This window comes from Phocoena phocoena, chromosome 14 (assembly GCF_963924675.1).
Source record: "Phocoena phocoena chromosome 14, mPhoPho1.1, whole genome shotgun sequence".
In the NCBI taxonomy this organism is placed as follows: domain Eukaryota; kingdom Metazoa; phylum Chordata; class Mammalia; order Artiodactyla; family Phocoenidae; genus Phocoena; species Phocoena phocoena.
The window spans coordinates 28,638,750-28,657,241 of NC_089232.1; the positions used below are offsets into that span (position 1 = coordinate 28,638,750).

The 18,492-nt window shown below is 37.3% G+C and overlaps 1 protein-coding gene across 4 annotated transcripts in view; it reads left to right on the plus strand.

Annotated features, from left to right (window-relative positions):
- The window catches only part of EXOC6B (exocyst complex component 6B), a 715,924-nt gene that overhangs the window by 67,228 nt on the left and 630,204 nt on the right, over nt 1–18,492 (plus strand). For all 4 annotated transcript variants that reach the window (XM_065891362.1, XM_065891363.1, XM_065891364.1 and 1 more), the window contains exon 2: nt 17,933–18,098. In XM_065891362.1, the coding sequence (XP_065747434.1) occupies nt 17,933–18,098 (166 nt within the window). The remainder of the gene's footprint in view (nt 1–17,932; nt 18,099–18,492) is intronic.

Sequence of the window (18,492 nt, forward strand, 5' to 3'; positions counted from 1 at the left end):
GTGAGTTTTGGTATCACTCATTCTGTTAAATTTTATTTTGATTGTTTTAGAACCATTTTTCCATATAAGTCCATATAGATCAAGGTTGTTTCAGATCTTTTTTTATCTTTCAAAGTATTAAAAATAAGATCATTTTAGTGTCATTTATGTAGTTGAACATATATTTTACTTCTTGGTCTAGGCATAAAGTAAATTTATTGACTAGAGTGGATACTAAAATGACTCTATGTAGAGAGAGTTAATGACAGAAGTAAAGTCTTAATCAAAGACAGTGACCAGCATTTCTAGCCCTATCTTGGAACACAAAGGACTGTATAGCAAGGCTGACTGTGATATGCCAGGGCAGTGTTTTGGGAGTATGATCCAGATCATTGGTTCTGGATGCTGACATTTGAAAATGATTTCTTGGTGGTGCATATGCGACCTTGGAATTATGAATTGTCTTAGAATTTCTTTTCAAGGGAAGGAAGCATATAAACGGGAGGATAAACAAATATTTTGTTAATAATTTGCTGTAAAGATTGTTTATTACAGTTTAATATTAAACAGCTCAGGAACCCTAATATTTATCTCACTTGGTTCTAGCTGGTGTTTCTTGCTGACACATGGTGTGAATCAACTGTCCTTCCAACTTGAAAAAGCAGAGAGCTCGCTGACACAACTCCTTTGTTCTAGGGAATTGTTTCCACTGTGCCTTCAAAAAAGAGGGACATTAAAAGCTTTGGCTCATAGCAAGTTCTCTCCAAGTTGGACACAGTTGGGGGGCTGAATCTTGGCTAAAGAAAGTGGGGTTGGTGATTTCTTTTGTATCCTGGATTTTTTTTTTTTTTGAAATTGAACATTTACTTTTTCAAGCTCTCTTCTTGACCTTATGTGATTAACAGTTCTTCCTTCCCCCTTAAAATGGAACCAGAAAATCTCCCATATACTGGTGTTTTCCAGGGTTCTCCTTTCTTAGGTCCTAGAGTTGCTTGGGTTTCTGCCCTTCCTCATAGTTGAGTTTTCTTTTGTGAAAATATTCATGTACCTACTTAACAAAGCAAAACATGAACATGGAAGGTTTAATGACAAAATTATGTCTCAAAAGATCTCAGGGCTTCCCTGGTGGCACAGTGGTTGAGAGTCTGCCTGCCGATGCAGGGGACATGGGTTCGTGCCCCGGTCCGGGAAGATCCCATATGCCGCGGAGCGGCTGGGCCCGTGAGCTGTGGCCACTGAGCCTGCGCGTCCGGAGCCTGTGCTCCGCAACGGGAGAGGCCACAACCGTGAGAGGCCCGCGTACCGCAAAAAAAAAAAAATCTCAGAAGACTGGAAAAGGGATTATAATTGTAATAGGTAGTAAGTAGTAGATTCAGACTATCAACTGAATGAATATAGCAATGTATTATAAAAACAAATTAAAAGATTTTATGTGACTTTAAGCTCAATGTACAGTATAACTGCCAGAAACACTAAAGCATTAGACTGTTTTAATAAGGCCGAGTCACAAAGTTAAAGGAGATGAGTCTTATTTTCCTAGTTTGACCATGTTTGGTCTGAAAATTGCTTATATTTATAGCATGCTTTCTGTGTGCCATGTACTGTTTTGAATGCTTTACTTACATTATGCCATTTAATCTTTACACAGCAACTGTATGAAATGGTTTTTATTATTATCTACATTTTATAGATGTGGAAACTAAACTAGAGAGAAATTTAATAACTTTCCCAAGGTCACAAAATTAATAACGAAGACGAATCCAGGAAGTTTGACTTTGAAGCCTGTGCTCTTGACTACTGTACTACACTGCCTGTTTTGTTGCATTTTAAGAATGTTGACTACTAGAATGTGTCCAGAGAGTAAAAGCCTGAATTGAAAGGCTGTATGTAGAATAGTTGAATAATTTGGATTGTTGAGTCTGGAGAAGGGAAAGGAGGGACCAAGGACTCATTTTTGGTGGTCCTTTGAGGGCAAAAATAAGATAATTGGTGAAAATTATAGGAAGGCAAATTTTATTTTTTATAAGAACTTTGCAACAGCTATTGAAATGGGATTGGTTGCCTTGTAATGAACTTCCCCTTACTAGAGATGTTTCAGTGGAAGCTAGACAAGTATGTGATAGAGATGTTTAAAAAAAATTGAACTTGTATCTGTGAATTAAGGCCAATCATTTCTGAGGTTCCTTTTTTTGGTACATTTCTATATTTCCATATTAAAGAGAGATCTTTAAAATGGCCTAGTGTATACTGCCCTTAAGCAAATGCTTCTGTGAAAAAAAGGCACAGTATTGATTCCTAATGGAAACATGGTGTGAGAGGAGGGGTGTGTCCTCATTTATTTTCATCTAAAACATGAAGGGTTTTTTGTAAATAGCTTATGATATTGGTAGGGAGTTCTTTGCATATCATGTTAGTGGTATAGGAAACAACAGAAAATAGCTTACTTTTCCAATTCACAAATCAAGTTACTTAAATTGAGTAATAGATCAGAGGTTCCATGGTAATAACCATTGAGGCCCCCCTCTTCCCCTCCCATTTGAAGGATCATGAAAGAACATTAATTGGTGAGGTTCATAGTTGCTATGGAAGGGCTCTAGGAAACTGCTGTGTGAGTTTTCAAATAAAAAATTTCAGTGTGTCAAATATATGTATGTTTTAAATACATTTTGAAGTTATGATCAGTAATGAGAAGGTTAGAATATAGAAGAGATACTGAATTTTTAAAATTCCAGAATTCCCTGGCAGTCCATTGGTTAGGACTCCACGCTTCCATTGCAGAGGGGCATGGGTTCGATCCCTGGTCGGGGAACTTAGATTTCACAAGCTGCGGCAGCGTGACCAAAAAAAGAACACAAATTCTGATCAGTTGTGATTGCTTCTTGGGTTTGTAGGTGATAGATTGTGAGAAGAAATTCTTCTCTATTTTTTTACATAATTGTTTTTTAATAATTATTAAAAACTAGGCCCCAGGTTACTCTGAAGTGTTTGTTCTTGTTTAGTTTTTAATTTTAATTAATATTTTATTGAGCATCTATTATGAACCAGGTACTATTCTAGACTTTTAAAAATGCACTTCCTTTTCTCAATTATAAAAGCAATACATGTTTAAGAAAATAAAAAGTTAGAAAAGTAGAAAGAAGAAAGTCACAATTGCCTTATTCAAACCATTTGAACCATTCAGACCATTTTGCCATTTGTATTATTTTGGTGATTTTCTCCTCTGCCTCCTCCCTCTTGTGCTCATCTTCCTCTGTCCCATTTTCCTTTTCTTCCCTCTCATCCTTTTTCTTTCATCTTTTCCTTGATATAACTGTAGCAACCTGGGGAAGGTAGATGTTTTTGTGTACTGGCAATGTCAGGAAGGTTGCTTCATGCGTGAAATGATGATATTGGTAACTACTACAGTAGGATTATTTTTGAGCAGTAAGTGAGTTAGTGTATGTGAAATGTTCAACAGAGGGCTTGGTACATTATTTTTAAAATGCTTATGTTTACTGTTGTAATTTTGAGCTGGATATATCCTTTAATGTTCTGGGTGATATCGGTATAGTAAGATTTCCTAGACTGAGTTGCTGGGTGGTTGAATCATTGGCCTCTAATTTTCTTTGCTTTTCTTACGAATTGGTACTATATGTAACTTTCCCCCTCATGTTCTTGAGCCATCATTACAAACTCAGACTTGCACCTCAGAGTTTTTTCAAAACCATGATCAGGTATAAATCAACTTACCTGTTCCATATGATGTGTGGTAGGATTTCTCTGCATACCCCTATGATAACCATTTAATAGAACACTTGATCCAGGTCAAAATAGAATAATGAAAAGTTGCTAAATAGCAGGGCATTTGTTCAGCTCTCCGTGACTGTACATTATGGTGTCTAGTCTGGGTATGAGACTAATGTTTATCATTATGGTACAGAATTCTTGACTACTTTTATGTTCTACCAAATATAAATCTTTAACAGACTCCACCCTGCCCTCCCCCTTAAATAAAGAAAGACTTTGCCAACAAATTTTTTTCTCTCCTTTGAGAGTTAGCTTGGTAATTTGGAGCATATAACCATGATGTTTGGGAACTGTTTCCATTGTTGCAGTCTGATTGTCCATGGTTTAATCATCAGTAGTTAAGAAAGAAAGCAAAAAATGGCTCCAGGCTGCAGAGTACCATAAAAACTTTCCACCTGGAAGCAATTTTTTTCTAAAAGCCCTTAGGGACTGCTGTCACCCTTCCCCTTCTATTGGCAACAAGGGCCAGAAATACCAGTTCCCTTCAGAGCCAGGTCTTGTTGCAATTTAATCATCTTCCTTTTCCTAGCTTCCAGAGAAGGTTTGAGGAGAGCTAGGGAAATAAATTATTCCCAGACACTTCTACAGTAGATTTCCTTGAACCTTCTAAGTCCCTTCTTCCTCTAATTCCTTCCTTTTCTATTTAGCATTTTAGCTGAAGTACAAATTATTTGCACTGCTAGAACTTGAATTTACTTTTGAAGCAAGAATGTTTATTATTAACTCTAGTGCTTGTCTTTGGAGAAAGTCTAAATGTTGAAACATTTTTGGGCACTGCTTTAGGCCCTTTGTCACTTTATAATGTCTTCTCTGTGGGAGGTGGGCATTGTTCCAGGTGTAAACCCTCAAGGAACTCATGGTCCTGTAGGGGATATAGACATGTAAATAAATCATTACTGTGTAGAGTGCTCAGTGTAGTACCCTTTCAAAAATATGAACAAATAAACATTTCAAAACAAAAGAGTATCAATTCAGTTTACCATCAGTGAATGTCATTAGTGGTGGTGCCCATTAATTTCTAGGATATTATCATGCATTTGTTCAAGAACTTTAAGGCAAAACAGGATGATAGTACTTCTGGTGAAATTTACCTCAAATTACACATGGTTTCATAGGTTCAAGGATGGTTCAGATTTGCACAGTGTCAAAATGAGAGACAGGTGGTAAATGAGGATACTGTGACTGTAAAGGGGTACCATTTATCTTATATGACTTCTTATCAAGGATAGGTCTAGGTGTTTTAACAGAATTTGTTTCTTCATTTTTTTAAAACAGAATTTTAAATATATTTCTTAAAAATAGGCTATTACATGCTATAACAGGTTTTTTTTTTTAACTTCTTTATTGGAGTATAATTGCTTTACAATGGTGTGTTAGTTTCTGCTTTATAACAAAGTGAATCAGTTATACATATACATATATCCCCATATCTCTTCCCTCTTGCATCTCCCTCCCTCCCAGCCTCCCTATCCCACCCCTCTAGGTGGTCACAAAGCACCAAGCTGATCTCCCTGTGCTATGTGGCTGCTTCCCACTAGCTATCTACGTTTGGTAGTGTATATATGTCCATGCCACTCTCTCACTTTGGCACAGCTTACCCTTCCCCCTCCCCGTGTCCTCAAGTCCATTCCCTAGTAGGTCTGTGTCTTTATTCCCGTCTTGCCCCTAGGTTCTTCATGACCATTTTTTTTTTCTCTTAGATTCCATATATATGTGTTAGCATACGGTATTTGTTTTTCTCTTTCTGACTTACTTCACTCTGTATGACAGACTCTAGGTCTATCCACCTCACTACAAATAACTCAATTTCGTTTCGTTTTATGGCTGAGTAATATTCCATTGTATATATGTGCCACATCTTCTTTATCCATTCATCTGTTGATGGACACTTAGGTTGTTTCCATGTCCTGGTTATTGTAAATAGAGCTGCAGTGAACATTTTGGTACATGACTCTTTTTGAATTTTGGTTTTCTCTGGGTATATGCCCAGTAGTGGGATTGCTGGGTCATATGGTAATTCTATTTTTAGCTTTTTAAGGAACCTCCATACTGTTCTCCATAGTGGCTGTATCAATTTACATTCCCACCAACAGTGCAAGAGGGTTCCATTTTCTCCACACCCTCTCCAGCATTTATTGTTTGTAGATTTTTTGATGTAACGGGTTTTTAATGTAGTTGAAGTTGGCTTCTTTTGGGAAAAGATGCCTAATATCAGCATATCAATAAGCAGGAGAAAAGTAGCCTTCAGTATGAATCTTCAAAGAATGGACTCACAGTCCTATTTGGTGTAAATGTCTCCAGAGAGTGCAAGCTTAAATTCTTGCTGGTTTTATGAACAGTTTCTTAGGTTCTGACTAGTTTGTAAGGAGGGGAGTTTCTATATTAGGGTATAGTAGTTGTCGTAGGAAGGGAGGTTTTATAGTAGGGGTGTGTTATGAGCTGAATCTTGAAGGATGAGGAGGAATTTCCCAGATAAAGTGATAATAAGGAGATTCTAGGCAGAGGGACTACATAGCACACTCAGAGAAGTTCAAGCAGAGTTGTAGAGTGAGTGTGGGGAGTATTCAGAGATAAATCTGTACGTGAATAGGGTCTTACATACTATGCTAGGGACTTTGGACTTGATCCTGAGGCAGGACTTAATCCTAAATTGTGGTGTGCGTGTGTGTTTGTGTGTGTGTGGTGTGTGTGTGTTTCATGATCATATTTCATTTAAAGAAGAATACTGTGAGAGAAGTATCGAACATGGATTTTTAGAAAAGTAAGGAGAGGGAGGTGAAAACAGTTGCTTGGAGGAGAGATAATGACACAGGGCAAGGCAGTAGCAGAGGAGGATAGAGAGGAAGAAAAACATAGAAAAGCTATTATGGAATTAGATTGGGAGGCCTTAGTGATTGATTGATTAGTTGGAGGGAGGTGTGAGGTTGAGTGAGGCGTCAAGGTTAACTTATGTATTTCTAGTGTCGGTAACTGGGTGACTCTGGTTGTTTCAATTGAGATGGTGAATATAGGAGGGATGTGCAGATTTGGGTAGAAGAGTTAATGATTTTAACTTTTGACATGCACTGTTTGAGATGTATTTGAGGATGAATGGTGGTTGAATATTCAGGTTTATAGGATTTGAAAGATATGCCTTGTTATTGATTTGGGAGCCAAAGATGTTTAATTAACAGTGAAAGCTGAAGTATTGGTGATATCTCCGAGGGAATATGAAGAATGAGAAGAGATGAAGTCCAGGCAGGTATTGAGGGTCAGAAGGACGAAGAATTATTGGAGACTGAGAAGGGGAATGTAATAGAAACCCTGGGAGTAGATATTTAAGAAAGAGGAGGTGGTTAGCGATGGCACATATAAAAGAGGAGTCAAGTAAATGATTTGATTTGACAATTAGTAGGCTTTTATTGACCTTAGCAAGAATAGGTTCATTGCGGGGATGTGGGTAAGAAACAGGTTACACTGGATCAAAGAGCAAATCCAATTTGAGGAAATGGAGGAAGTGAGTATAGACTGCTCTTTTAAGAATCTTAACTGTGAAAGGAGAAAGAGGGAAAGAGAAAGGATACCAGATTAAAATTATTGGAAGAGAGATTTTAATTTAATAGTACTTCATTTAAAAAACACAAAAAAGCACCAAGTTATTTTGTTAAGAGGGGACATGTTTTGTTAAGAAAAAGAAGTCAGTAGAGCTAAAACATGAAAAGTACAGACATTTAAAAAAGTATTGATGGGGTACAGGAGAAAGGAGATTTTTAGAACATAGGATTAGTCTTATAAGTAAGGTAAGTGGTCTGTTTTATTGAGATAGGAATGCACAAATGTAAGGGTAGATAGAGATATAGATAGACTTGTATATTGGAATGCAGGAAATTAAGAAGATTCATGCCTAATAAGCTTGTATTTTCTTTATGAAATTAGGTGGCAAAAGTAAGTTGCTGGATCAAGGTTGGACTCTTAAAGAGAATGGCAATAGTTTGGAATAAATGTTCTAGTCGTGGAAGAATGAGTTGGTAAAAGACACACCAAATGTTTGGATGCTGCTAACGGTTCATGTATTTGTATAATTAGCTCCATCAGTATAAGGTTCTACACACAACTGTAGTTGAGTCATAAAGGGAATGGCAACCAGTTCTAAATGTTGGTAGATAGAGCTGAATAGAGAAGAGTGCTCTTCCTCTGTTGGGGGACTTCTTTTGGTGAGGCTTATAGGTTTGTCTTTTTACTTTGAGGATAACAACTTCCTGTATCTTTCATCAATTCTGGGAAATCCTCAGCTATTTCTCCGAATATTACATGTTTTTTGTTTATTTTTTAAAAATAAATTTATTTATTTATTTTATTTTTGGCTGTATTGGGTCTTCATTGCTGCATGTGGGCTTTCTCTAGTTGTGGCGAGCGGGACTACTCTTCGTTGCGGTGCTCGGGCTTCTCACTGCGGTCGCTTCTCCTTGTTGTGGAGCACGGGCTCTAGGTGCACGGACTTCAGTTGTTGTGGCTCGCGGGCTCTAGAGTGCAGGCTCACTAGTTGTGGCACATGGGCTTTGTTGCTTCGAGGCATGTGGGATCTTCCTGGACCAGGGATTGAACCCGTATTCCCTGCAGGCAGATGGCAAGCAGATTCTTAACCACTGCGCCACCAGGGAAGCTGTTTGTTATTTTTTACTAGAGCTCCCATTAAACCCATCCTATTCTCCATGTTCTTAACCTTTCTTTACTGTTTCCTGCTATAGGTTGAGTGTTTTGTGTCCCATCAATATTCATATGTTGAAATCCTAACCCCCAAGGTGATGGTATTAAGAGGATTAAGAGGTGGGACCTTTGGGGGTGATTATGTCAAGAGAGTGGAGGCTTCATGGACAGGATTAGTTTTCTGGGCTATTATAAAGAGGCCCCAGAGAGTTTGCTTGCCCTTTCTGCCCTGTGAGGATACAAGTTGGCTGCCCAGAAGAGGGCCCTCACCTGACCATGCTGGCACCCTGAACTCAGACTTCCAGCTCCAGAACTGTGAGAGAGAAATTTTTGTTGTTTATATTACCCAGTCTGTGGTATTTTGTTATAGCAGCCTGACAGACTAAGACATTTTACATCTTTTGTCTCTGTGCTGCATTTTGTATAAGTTTTACGCATACTTCCTAGTTAAATATTGTCCCTTCCCATTTATTAAATTTTTAAATATCAGTAATTATAGTTTTTATTCAGAAAGTTCTATCATTTCCAGTGTGTCTGTTTTTGTTTTGGTAATTCCCTCATGTTTCTTTAAACATATTACACATTTATTTTTAATTTATACATATTTATTTTCAAGCAAGTCTGATTCTGTTGTTTTTGTTGATTCTTGTTTATATGCTTTGTTTCCTTGTGTGTTTCATGGTTTTTGATACTTGAGTTCAGCTCAAAGGAATGTTATTATTTGTGAAAATAATTAGAACTATTGTTAAGATGTATTCCTCTAGAGAAGCTTTTCCTTTTCTTCAGTCAGTTTTCTGGGGGCACTTAGATAAATTTCTTCAGTCAGTTTTCTGGGGGCACTAAAATAAATTCTCAATTTGAGATATCTCAGACCACACAGGTAATATTAAGTATGAACATGGGCCCTCCCTTTGGGTGAGAAGGCCAGGTTGTGGCTTCAAATTATCTCAGGAGTACGTCTCCCCGCTTCCCTACCCAAAACAAGGAAGTTTCCTTTCAGCCACCTTTTATGGGGAAGAATTTTTCTACATCTTTCACTGAGGGTGTAGCCCTTGAGTGTCTTGGCTTTATTCACTTGGAGACCTCTCATTGGACTCCCCGTCTCTTGTGGGCCCTAGGTTTTGTCTCTTGTTCTCTATATAGCTATAAAATAGAAGCATTAGGGACTTCCCTGGTGGCGCAGTGGTTGAGAGTCCGCCTGCCGATGTAGGGGACACGGGTTCGTGCCCCGATCTGGGAAGATCCCACATGCCGCAGAGTGGCTAGGCCCGTGAGCCATGGCTGCTGAGCCTGCGTGTCCGGAGCCTGTGCTCCACAACGGGAGAGGCCACAACAGTGAGAGGCCTGTGTACAGCAAAAAAAAAAAAAAAAAAAAAAAAGAAGCATTAGGTTATAAGGGATTGGTAGAATCTGGATTCCTGTTCTAGTTTTGTTTTAGCCTCTGGAAATTTTCCTTATTTTCTTTTTTGCTTAGCCACGCACTAAAAAAGATTTAGAAACTTAATGCAGCAGTTTTAGAAGTTTAGTAGTAGAAAGGTTTTTCATGGTATATCCAGTCTTACATATTGTCCATGGAACTTTATTCTATTTTGCCTACTTAGTTCTCCATCATGTTTTAGGATGGAAACTCTTCTCATACCTTTTATCCATCCTCCTTTCAGGGTCTTCATTGCTTATAGACTTAAGGTGTCTTAAATTGTGATCATTTATGGCCATGGGGTGTGAAATTAGACCAGGAATTGAATGTGATGTTGGCAAGTCTGGTTCTTTCTCAGAAAATCAGAAAAGTATGTGCGTGTGTGTTTGTTTCATGCATGTGTGTGTGTATCACAGATGCATACATATAGCATACACACTATATAACATACATATATGTGTATATAATGTGTATTTATGTAGGTACATACATACTATACACAACATACACATTTACAAATGACGTCACATTTATTATAGTTCGATTTAGTGATTCTGGGAAACTTGGCTGGTCTAATTTTGTTAGGCCCACCTTAAATCTACATGCATAAGGAGACCAGGACTATTCACTTAAGTGTTTCTAATACCTGCCCCCCCATTGGTTTGTTTTTCTGTATGAATACCTTTATGATTGCTGTCACTGGAACCATAATGATAATTTTAAGTGTGGAGAATCTGAAGCATTTCTTCAATTAATAGGCAGTCTTTTACAATATTTTCATAGCTCTTCAGAGCAATTATTTAAATTAAATACTTAAATCTTTTGTAAAGGATCTTGAAGAGTTCTACTAACATACACTAGATTCAGACACATTATGATGGTGGTAGACAGTAAGTGAATCAGTAGTTTCATTTTGTTCTAGCTTTACCTGTTTAAGTGTTAAACTTGACACTTTGAATTCCATGCAGTGAAACTGGAGCTAATCTACCAGTGTTAATTATAACCCTGTATATACCAACTGTATTAGATTCAATCAGTATCACCAGGCTGTAGATGGAGTATTTCTTTTATTTGGCAGTAGCATCTGAAACCCAACTTTTAGCTGTCAGATTTTATGACCACCACTGAAACTGCAATGAAATAAATCTTATTGCACTTAATGCAAATTGATACAGAGGCCAAGATGAAGCCACTAACATATCTTGTAGTGCTTTTGTGTCTTCAGTTGCTTATGCTGATTAATTGTTCTAACAGTGTGACATTATCATGGTAGTAGTTAGAGCAGTCTTCGTATCCTTAATTTGGAGTTTTCTTGCTTTCATTAGTTTATTTCCTAATAGTCTGTTGTTGATTTGACTGATGTTTTGTGACAAGGTCCCCTTCTCCACTTTCCTGTGCTATTTAACCAATACCTGGGTTTTAGTAGGCTCTTTGGCTGGGTGCCATTTGAAACTTCTCTACCCTGTTTTTATCCCTTTGAAAATAGCCATCATGGAAGTGTGGGGTTCCCTTCCTGCCTTGAGGGAGAGTTCCATCACAACTTCTTTTGGTTGGATGGGCTATCTTAGTGAAGCCAGTTGGATACCTTGGTATTTGCAAAGTGGGAAAAGGATTTGAATGTATTTGGTCTCCTGTGGCAGTACAAAAACATTTGGGTGTAGTCTTCAGCTTAGACTTCATCAATTAGCATATGCTTCCCCTGTCATGGATGGTGATATACAGTGATCTACTTTCACATTTTGCACTCAGAGCATCCAAATTACCATAGTAAGGTCCGAATTAAATTGATAGACAAACTGAAGTAAGGAAGGGAAGGGGACTTTAAAATCCTCTTGACCTCCTGCAGTTTCTCTTTCAACATTCTGCTCAAATCTGTTTTTCCACTTTATTTTTAACTTTTGGAATAAACAGAAATACTAATGATGCTTTTATGGAGCTTAATAAGAAGAAAATGTTTCAGGACTAAAACCATGACAGAAGTTAAAAAACATATATATGAAAAAGAAAAGAACAAAAATTCTGGAATTTTTTCTTGGACTAATCAGAAACAAAAGCAAAATGTTCAGTCTTTTGTGTCTTGAAGTTCTCCTTGGTTCTGAAAACATCTCAACAGATAAACTTTGTTTGATATGATACTCTTTTGCATCCATCTTTGAGGCAGTCAGAAACCCACATGTTAGCTTCCTACCCTTACTTCTCTTTCTCTATCTTTAGCATACATGGAGGATCTCCTCTGTGCCAGGCTCTGTGCTATAAGCTGGAGATAAAATGGGTAAGACACAGTCTCAACACACAGGAGATTAACATTTTGGTGTGGGGAAACTGACAAGTGATTGGGTAATCAGAATATAGTTAAATAGATTCTGTGATGGCATTAATAACAAAGGAGGAACACATAACAGAGTCTATGTGATTAGAGAAGGTTTCCAGAAAAAGTAAGGTGCAAGCTGAGATTTGAAGTGTGGATTGGGAGTTAACTCTTAACTAAGAAGAAAACCAGGAAGAGCAGTCTAGGTCCTGGAAACAGGATTACTTAGCCATGTTTAGACTTTGACTGGTTACTGGTTGTTTCTTTGATTTGCCTGCTACCTTTGAAGAATGAACAGTGTTGTGCATTTAGGATACTTTGTTTTGAAAGTAGCAGACTATTGAGACAAAGTGGAAATAGGAAGTTTCCCTTAAAATAGGATATTTATTAACGCACATAACATGAAGGCTGGAGATAGGACTGTTTGAGGATTGGCTCATCATCACGGACCCAGTTGTTTTCCATCTTTCCCCTTTGCAATCCTCAAATTATTGGCAATATCTCCTCTCTTCTCAGGATGGTTGCTTCATCCCTAAGCATTGTATAGGACAATGTCCAAAGGAGGAAAAGCAGTTTCTTTTCCTGCCTCCTTCAGGAAAGAAACCTTTCCTTGGATCCTCACTTCCAAAATTCACTTTACTTCCATCAGTGAATTGTGTCATCTGTTAACTGGTCACTGGCAAGGGGAATGGAATTACCATGATTGGTCTAAATTAGTATTTACCCCTTGCGGTAGGATGGAAAGGTGAAATACCAGAATAAATTGGAACTCTTCCAGCAGGAAGAAAGGAATAGCTGTTGTGTAGGCACAACCAATAGGCAGCAAACTCATCATAAAGTGTGTGTGTGTGTGTGTGTGTGTGTGTGTGTGTGTGTGTCTTTTAGAAAACCACTTAGCTTTGTGTCAGGCTTCATATTGCATTAGTTTTTCCTGTTTTCTTTGGGAGTCAGGCCCAGGTGTATCAGTAACAAGCAATATAATTTTGATTAAGGCATTTAACTTTTCTTGGCTTCAGTTTCCTCCATTGTACAATAAAAGCTTTGTATTCCATCCCTGAGACCTCGTTCAACTCTAACGTTTTAGGGGTCCATGTGACTTTCTTACTTTCCTTTGCTCTAAAAGGAGACAGACTGATGTACTACAGAGAACACTTTCTAGCTGTGTGGATTTGTCAAGTTACTTCATCTTCTTGGGTTTTAAGTTCCTCAATTATAAAATGGGAATAATGTCTAATTTATAAGGTGCCTAGGATTTAAATGAGATAACACATGCTCGTTACGTTATTTACTCTTTTGACAGATTGGAGCTGATGTTAAGTTCTTGCAAGTGATATAATTTTGTAATGATTCAGTACTTGGGAATCATAAATATTTTTGTTGAATAGAATTCCTGAAGTGTTTTATAAATTAAAATCTCTCTCTTAATCTAGGTGGAATGTTTAGAAGTATGTGTCAGATATGGACACTAGGGTAAAACATTTTACTTTTTGCAAAAACCTGTGGTTTACTTGGGATTTTTTGGAAATTAGACTCCACAAGGCAGCATTTATGTAGTTGAATAAAAATTTAGGCTATTAAAAGTTGCTAGTTTCCAAACATATCTTATTGTTTACATTTCACTAGGTACCAGAATATTCTTTGGATTATCACAAATAATTAAACGAGTGGTGCAGTTTATTTTGTAGTCTTGTTTAATTGTGACATACCTATGGCACACATGTCAAAAGCATATGACTTTGTTTTCAAGATCCTGCTTTCTATTAGAAACGGATGTTTAAACATTAGAGTACTTTATATAAAATATCATTTAATAACAAGTTATAAGACTTTGGCTAGCAAGTATTATAGAATATAGTTTTTAGATTTTTAAGCAGCCTCTCTTTGCTTGGTCACATCAAATTTAAGTTTCAAAGCATGTTAGAAATGGGCCATCACTAGATGGCAGTCTTTCTCCAGTTTAATCCATTTATTGTGGGGGAGGGAGATAACTGTTCAGGTGCAATGTTGATTACCAATATTAGGTTAATTTCAGGAGATCTATGACTTTTCCAGAATTTAAGACTTGTTTATAGCATTTTATATCTGATAGCTGGTTAGCACTAAGTCTGAGATACAGGTGAAATGCTGATGCCAGTTGAACTGTTAGATACTAATTATAGTTGCCGTTTCCTGTTAGGCAGTTTGAAACAAAACCTTTAAATCAGTGGTTTTTAACCCTTTGATAACCAGATGAAAACTGTGGATGTTTCCCTTAAAAATTACACATATGTGCTTCTGCTTATACACATAAAATCTGGAAATTGTGGTTTTCCAGATGCATACTCATGGAACACAGGTTAATTAAATATAGTTCCAAATCCTGTTTTAATGTGTGGGTTTTACATTTTATTCTAACTTTTAAAATTCTCAAGATATTCAGGAGATTCACTATAAATCTTTCATGTTATTGAACATTATTATAATTGAAGAGAATATTAGAATCATAAAGGCCCTAAAATAGGAGAAACAGGTGGGGCCTAGTGATAAGGATGTAGAAAATTCATTAACTTGTTTTGAACTACCTCTTTACACTGTTCTGAAAAATGTATGATCTTTACATTATTGCTGACTGGACTTGAAAGTGGAGGTGAATTGCAGAAATTTAGAGCTAGGCTGATGCTAAAGAGGATTTCTAATTGATTGCTTCCTATTTTCTAATGAGAAAGCTGAGGGTGAGAGAGATTAACTGAATTGACCAAAGACTCATAGCTAGTTAATTACATTGCTAAACACCAAGGCCATGCAGTCAGGCAGCAAAAATCCACTCTTCCTTTCTTTGATTTATACTTTTTTTTAATAGAAAGTTCAGGGAGCTAGGATAAATTATGAATTTCTTAACTATGAGATTTTCTTCTCCTTGAGGTTATCTTTTGTCATATTAATGTAGATCTTTGGAGGGAGAAAAATAAAAAGTTTTACATTGTAGAAGGAAGTATACTTACTACCTAACTTAAAAGTATTAATGGGTCAAGATATAACTGAATTTGAAACCAAGAGGCTTGTTTCAGTATTGAATAATAATCTTCTTATGCCATTTAGACTGATGAATTTTCCGTGGTTATTCCTCTTCTTCATATGGCAAGGAATACTGGTGCCTTTACATGGAAATCTTTCTTTTCCTTTCCTTTGGAAGGGGAAAAGTTATGCTTTTTTTGAGGTTAGTTGAAATGTCAATAGTAGATTCTGTCTTGTGTTTCCCAATAGCTCTTTTAGGCAAGTGGTTATGCTATAGTATGTCTTAGTTGTCAAAGCCGGAATTGTTTATAATTTATTTGAAGATCTTGTCCCTTTATTTGAAATGAAGGAGAATGAATCTGGATTGCTCTGGTTTTTCTGAAGTAAGTGTTCAGAATTCTTACCGGAATCCAAACTTGTATATATATTTTCTACGGTAACTGCTTGAGTTCTGGGTAGTGGAAGTGATCTGCTGAGGAGTGGGTGCTCTCTTATCCACAGGACCAGGGTGGTGATCTGGTACCTACAAATGACTATAGAACCAGAAAATGTTGGTAATGAGCAAATGTATATTTGTTGAATAAATGTCAGAGATCAAAGTGTTCTTAGAGATAATGTTATTCATTTACTCAATGAACGTTTACTCACTGCCTGTTACCTGTCTGGCACTGTTGTAGAGGTACAGTGGTGAATTGGCAGACAAAGTTCTTGCCCCGGAGTTTACAATCTAATTGGGATGGGTTGGGGGGAAGATAGATAACAAACTATGGATGATGAGAAGGAGAAAGTTGCTTGAAGATATAGGGGGTGAGTGTTACTAGCCTAAGAATAGTAAAAACAAAATTCTTGAGGCAGGAAGAGGCTAAAAAAAAATCCTCTGTAGCAGGAGCATAGAGGATGGAGGAAGGCAAGGCTAGGGGGTGGGACCTAGAGAGAAGCAAGGTTAGAGAGCTAATCAGAGGTTAGATTATGTGGTATGTTATAGGCCGTGGTAAGGATTTGTGATTTTTATTCCTTTTGTAAAGAGAAGGAATTGGAGCGATTTAAGCAGGAGGCTACATCTGAACTATTGCTTCATAAAGACCATTTTTACTGCTGTGTGGAGAGTATCTGCATTGGGACAGGGAGTAGAGGGGATGAAGACTGCAGAATGGAGACTTTTAGGAGGCTATTGCATTGATCCAGTGTGCCAATGATACAGGTTTAGACTAGGGTTTTAGTGGAAATGGAGGGATGGTGGTCAATTTTAAGATATGTTTTGGAGGTTGAGTTGTCAGGACTTACTAATGGATTGGATGGGGTGTATGATGGAAAGAGGTACATGAGGAGTGATTCCTGGATTTGCATTTTTGACTTGGGCAACTGGATAGTGCCATTAGCTGAGATGGGATATCTGAGTGGTGGGGAGCATCAGGTTTGGGAGTGGAGACAGTTTGGTGATAGATGGTTTTTTTGTTTTTCTATGTTAAAATTTGAGATGGCTTTTAAAAATCCAATTGGAGTTGTTAAATTATAGCTGGGTATTTGAGTCTAGTGCTCAGAATTGAGGGTATAGATTAGGAAGTCTACCACTGTAATAGATAGTATTATAAAGACATGGGATTAGCTGGCATTTCTTGGTGAGAGGGCATAGGTAGGGAAGAGAAGAGCTTTTACGAATATTTAGAAAAAGAATAGAGGAGGAGGAGCCCAGGACAGAGATTGAGAAGGCATGTCAGTAAAAGGATGAAAATCACTTAGTGTGGTATCATTGAAGTCTAGAGAAAACGGTGTTTCAAGAAGGAAGGTATATTTAGACCATAGCAAATGCTGCCTTTAGGTACAGTAGGTTGGATGCTAACTAATGAGGGCTGAGGAAGTAGAAAGAAGTTTTGCTGGGAAGGGGAGCAGAGAAATGAGATGGTAGCTGGAGGGAAATGTGTAGGTAAGGACAGGTTTCTTAAAATCATGTTTAAATAGCCATGAGAATGACTTAGTGGAGTGGGAGAAATATATAATACAGGATAGGGATAAAAGGGAATAACTGCAGGAGTAAAGTTCTTAGAGACAACAAGAATGACTGTAGATAAGAGCTTGAAATACTTTTTCCATTGTTATAGGAGGGTGGACAGAATAGGAGTTTCAGATGTAAGTAGGTTGGTTGAAGAGAGGAATTTTTTTTTTTCCTGTGAAGTGCAGCTGAGAGCCAGAGAGGGTAGACATTTGAGGAGAGGAGAAGTAAGGTTTGTTTTCACACATTTTGGAGACTACAAAGTGATTTTTTGGTGGTGGTATTTGGCGGGATAATTTCATTATTTTTAACTAGTGGTGTCTGGCTGTCCAATTTAAATTTGTCGTAAGATAGCTAAACTGAGTCTAGCAGCACAGTTACGTGATTTCTCTCCAGCAGCGTCAGGTTCTTGGGTATAATCTTGGAGTAAATGTATAGCTGGGTTTATCCAAAATTAAGTTTTTCTAGATTAGTTTAATTGTGAAAGAAAGGTACGGAGGAATTGTAATTCAGTCCTTTCATTTTATGATGAGAATTCTGTGATGAATACTGTCAAACACATATTTTTCAGTAAATAAGGAAACAAAATTTTGGATTTTCCTAAAAAAAAATACTCATCTAGCATTGGGGCAACATTAATACAATTGGATTACTCTGTGGTTTATGTAACTTAAATACCTGATTTCCAAATAAATTTGCTTCTGGGTTTGTAATTCTGTTTCTCTTTCTTAGATGTAAATCTGGTATAATCTCCATGCCATTTTTTTAAAAGGTCTGTCTATGATGGTGAGGAACATGGGCGATTCATGGAGAAGCTTGAAACTCGCATCCGCAATCATGACCGAGAAATTGAGAAAATGTGCAACTTTCATTACCAGGGCTTTGTGGACTCTATAACGGAACTGCTGAAAGTAAGAGGAGAAGCCCAGAAACTCAAAGTAAGGAGACTCTAAGACTTGTTTCTCTCTGTCTTGGGGTTTTGATGAACATTAAAAGAGTGGGGAATACATTGCAGGTGACATATTTGTACTAAAAATTTTTGAATAGTAAGAAAGGAGTTTATACTGCAACATAGATAACTGGGATTATGGCTTTTAGCTGGAAAGGATACTGTTTTAAGTTAAAATTTATTTGGGATAACTACGTGTGGATGAGAACCAATGACAAGAATCATTTTCTTTCAAACAGAAACTCGGTTGACTCTTCATGTCATCTGTCTGCTTCCTTGCTAGATGAAAGCCATCACTATTGGATGACAGAATTGCAAGGCATGGCTGTAGAAGTCTTTGCAGCAAGGCAATCTGAGCCAAAGGAAAAATAAAATTAGTGTTA